At 43.4% G+C, this 4,044-nt stretch overlaps 1 protein-coding gene across 1 annotated transcript in view; it reads right to left on the reverse strand.

Moving 5' to 3' along the window:
- The window catches only part of SLC39A6 (solute carrier family 39 member 6), a 19,860-nt gene extending 15,880 nt beyond the window's left edge, over positions 1 to 3,980 (reverse strand). Inside the window, exons 1-4 of the mRNA XM_015619609.3 lie at positions 3,329 to 3,980; positions 2,070 to 2,851; positions 705 to 885; positions 262 to 431 (exon numbers count right to left, since the gene is read on the reverse strand). Coding sequence (XP_015475095.1) covers positions 262 to 431; positions 705 to 885; positions 2,070 to 2,822 — 1,104 coding nt within the window. The 5' untranslated portion in view covers positions 2,823 to 2,851; positions 3,329 to 3,980. The remainder of the gene's footprint in view (positions 1 to 261; positions 432 to 704; positions 886 to 2,069; positions 2,852 to 3,328) is intronic.
- Positions 3,981 to 4,044: the final 64 nt, after the last annotated feature.

The following is a 4,044-nucleotide window of genomic DNA, read 5'->3' on the forward strand; positions in this document are numbered from 1 at the left end:
AATAAAGGGACGTGGCAGCACATATGACTAAGAACAGGAAATAAAGAGTGGGATAATGTTATGAAGCTCTTGAACTTTCAAAGACTGTGAAATTAATTATACAGATGTTCCAAATGGAAAACCTTTCCATCAAACAACCTGCATAACACAGTTGAGAAGTGACTCATCAAACCGGTATGAACTAATAGGGCACTAATACATACAGCTGTCAAGTTCTCTGCTTTGAGATAATGAATGAATGAAACAGTAATTAACACTTACATGTGGAAGGAGGTGTAAGAAGGCATCTCCACTCAAGGTCCCAACAGCCAGTGCCACAAGAAAACTCAGAAGAAATTTGAAAAACACTCGATTCATCAGTGGTACCAATATAACACCCAGCAAGGAAAGAAAGCTGATGACAGAGATGGATATAAAGCCACCAATCCAAGCTGGCAAAAAAAAATAAATAAATAAAACAGTGACAATAGTAAGTAACAGCTGTACATGATTTTGTTTGCTTAACATTTCTGTTATCAAACACACCTGATCATTCAATTAATCAGATGTTAACAAAAGGTATGCCACAAAGATTTCTCTCTAATCTTGGTGAAGTGCCAAAAGAAAATGACACTTCTTACAACTGTGAGAATACGTTTCTTGGATTTATAACCAACAAATGTTTTTCCATTAAGCTTCGATGTTACAAAAAAAACCCAGCCTACCTATTTGCAGAGAGTAACTTTTTGGAGGAGTTTCAGCTTTTTCACTAGTAGCATGGACTATGCAGTATTTGCCATCAATCTGGTTAATAAGAGCTGGACAGAGGTAACTAAATTCTGTAGCAGTCAACAGTACTTGAGTGCCTATTCCATGCGACTGCATCAGTTTGGATGCATTGGAGCACTGTGGAAAGAGACATGTTAAAGATTAACCAGGACCAAAATACCACGATACACCTTAAAAGGACTGCACATCCCATCTTAATTGAAATGCACCACATGAAAGCAGTTATATCTTCACAACTCAAAAACCAGTAACAAACCCTTTTAGTAAAAAATGTACTTCCATCCTAATCCTGTCCCAGAAAGCTGGTTTGGGAGGCTGCTGAGGTAGATGACGTATAATTATTACTCATTCTCAGCACAAATGGGTCAGATGCTTTGATGTACAAATAGAAAAAGCCTGATACCTTTCAGTCAGTTTTAAAGGCCACCTAAGGAAGCATTAACAAGGTCAAATACCTTTTTGTAGCAGTGGCTGCTGTTGAACATCTTGTACAGAGCATGTTGTACATACACTCCCTTGAGTAAATAGCTCCCCACTGTATAACCTACACACAGTCTCAGTGGGTTTAAAAACCAGCAGTACTTCTGCTTCAACAGTGCAGAACACAGCAACAACTTGTGAATTCAGCACCCACCATCACATGCCACACAACACCTACTCAGAATTACCTGGCACGGCTGCAAACATTAAGATCCTGCTTGCTTCTTAAAGCCCTTAATGCAAAAGGATCTGACTGTTTTAAGAAAAATGTCTACAACACAATTATATTCTTTATCAGTGCTAATTTTATACTATTTTAAAGTAACATGGCATTTTGCCACAGTCTTTTTTAGAGTTGTTTTTTACATACAGTTGTTAGATGGGGAGTGGAAGGTGCTAGAGGGGACAGTTGTTACACTATCACAATGTGAGACAGCTTTGTCAAGAATCACAGTACCTTAACTGGACTTCTTTACTTTCACTCCATTAATAGAAAAACTAGGCAGATTCCTGATTTAAGGCAAAACTGCAAGTCTAAAACTGTAGACACTTTTCAGGTTTAGTAACAGTTAAATATATAAATCATAAATATATTAAACCAAGTATACGTCTATACTTAGTTATCCTCTGAGCTTGTGAGTGTAACACCATATTAACTCCAAATGTTAAGTTCCAAGGAAAGCTGTTTGCATGTGTTTGGCTGCAGGTATTGTTACACCACAAAACTTGCTCCCAGGTAAACAATAAGCACCTGAAAAATAAGCTGTGACAACATTCCTGGTGGATCAGGATTTCTGAGAATACAACAGAACCAGCCTCACCTCCTGAGTGCTTTGTTTTTTCAGTTTAGAATAGAGGTAGCTCCCTTCTTCCTTCGGAGAAGCACGAGATTCGTTTATCTTCGTGGCACCAAGCCAGGTGGCATTGCGGCCCCCTGTGACATTAAAGGCACCAGGGCCAGCTGCACCCACACGAACAACCATCTTGACTTCTCCGGGCTGCACGTTCTGGAGCTCGGCGTGGCCGCCTGCGGAAGCGGTGATGACGGACGCTGTGATCTCATGAACCGTGTTCTTGCTGCGCACAAAGTTCTGCTGCCGCTCCACGCCTTCGGCTTTATGAGGCTCCTTTGCGTGGCTGTTCCTGTGGTCTTTGCTAGCATCAGATTCGTGGTTTGGACAAGCAGTCTTCTCAGAGCTTTTACTCAATGAAACGTGATTATGATGAGTGTGATGATCATGGTCATGGTCATGATGGTCATGACCGTGGTCATGATCATGATCATGATCGTGGCTTATTTTAATCCTTTTCATTTTATCTATACCTATGTTCTGTAGCAGTTTTCTAAACCCATCAATTGAGAGAGAGTTGTTTTCTCCATAACGATTAAAAAGTTCTTGAAGGTGCAACTTCTGTATTAGTCCTGCCAAGTCACTATTAACACCCACTGTCTTTTCTGGAAAAGCTCTCTCCGATGTGTGCACAACAGTAGCTGTGTCCACTCCATGGTGGTAACTTTCACACAGCAGTATGGAAAACGATACAAGGAAAATAACTGATACCGTACTCTCCATTGCAGTTCCTTTTCAGTAGTGAAAAAAATCTGGAAAAAGAGGAAAATTTAAATAGTTTGCACACAACCAATCACATTGTCCTTCCTAACACACAATCATAATTTGTTTAAACAAAAACACACCACAACGAACAAAACAAAACCCTCCTTCTCAAAGTATCAATGCAGCAAGAGACGTTTATATTCCTTACACATTTAGCACTTCTCCCAGATGTGTTGCCTCAGGCAACAGAAGAAGCTGAATGCCACAGTGAGGTAGGTCACTGGCCATGAACACCTCCCCAGGTGCCAGCTTGCCTTTCTTTAGCTCTGAGCCACTCGAATATGGGCTATACAATGAGAGCCCTCAAGGGTGCACCAACTAAGTTCTAGGTCAGGGTTTTCTCGTGCTTAAAAGAAGCCCTGTAATTTCTCTCTTAGCAATGAATAAGCAATAAATTACACGTCCCTGCTTAAAAATCGAAATTCCCAACCCTTCATCACTGGTTCATCACAAGCCTCTCTCACCAGAGCTTTTGGCAAACCAGCTGGGCAAGTGTTTCCAGCCCTCTACAAAAATTTGGTTTTTTATGCTGTCACGTTCTGTCTTTGTTTTAACATTAGTGTCGCACGGCTCCTTTCACTAGGCAGCAGAGCATTGCTGTGGACAGCGTGCTCACAAGTGTGAGAGTTTGTGTGCTTCATTCCACAAACACTTCAGCAGGGCAGCCAGTCAACTGCTGCGGAGACTGCATGCAGGGCTAATTTGCCTCAGTCCTCTTCCAGGGAGAGATGGAGAACCTCCGTTGCCAAAATATTAGTCAGCCTGAAAAACACCACAAAAAAAGACGGGGAAAAGAGACGGCTGCGAGGGGACCTCGTCGTTGTCCATAAGTATTTGAAGGAGGAGTGCCAAGAGGACGGACCCAGGCTCCTCGCGGTGGTGCCCAGCAATGGAACTGGCAGAAACTGCTGCACAGGCAGTGGCCCCGGAATATGAGGAAGAATTTTACTGTGAGGGTGACCGAGCACTGGAACAGACTGTCCAGAGAGGGTGTGGAGCCTCCCCCCACTGGAGACAGTCAAGAATCCTGTGCCACGTGCTCTCGGACGACCCTCCAGGAGCAGGGCGGCTGGACCAGACTCTCCACCGTGGTCCCTCACAACCTGTCCCCCACTCTGCGACCCGCAGGAGCCGCTCAGCGCCCACGGCCCCCGCTGCGGCCCCGCACCGGCGGAGGCGG

This window comes from Parus major, chromosome 2, assembly GCF_001522545.3.
Source record: "Parus major isolate Abel chromosome 2, Parus_major1.1, whole genome shotgun sequence".
Classification (NCBI taxonomy): domain Eukaryota; kingdom Metazoa; phylum Chordata; class Aves; order Passeriformes; family Paridae; genus Parus; species Parus major.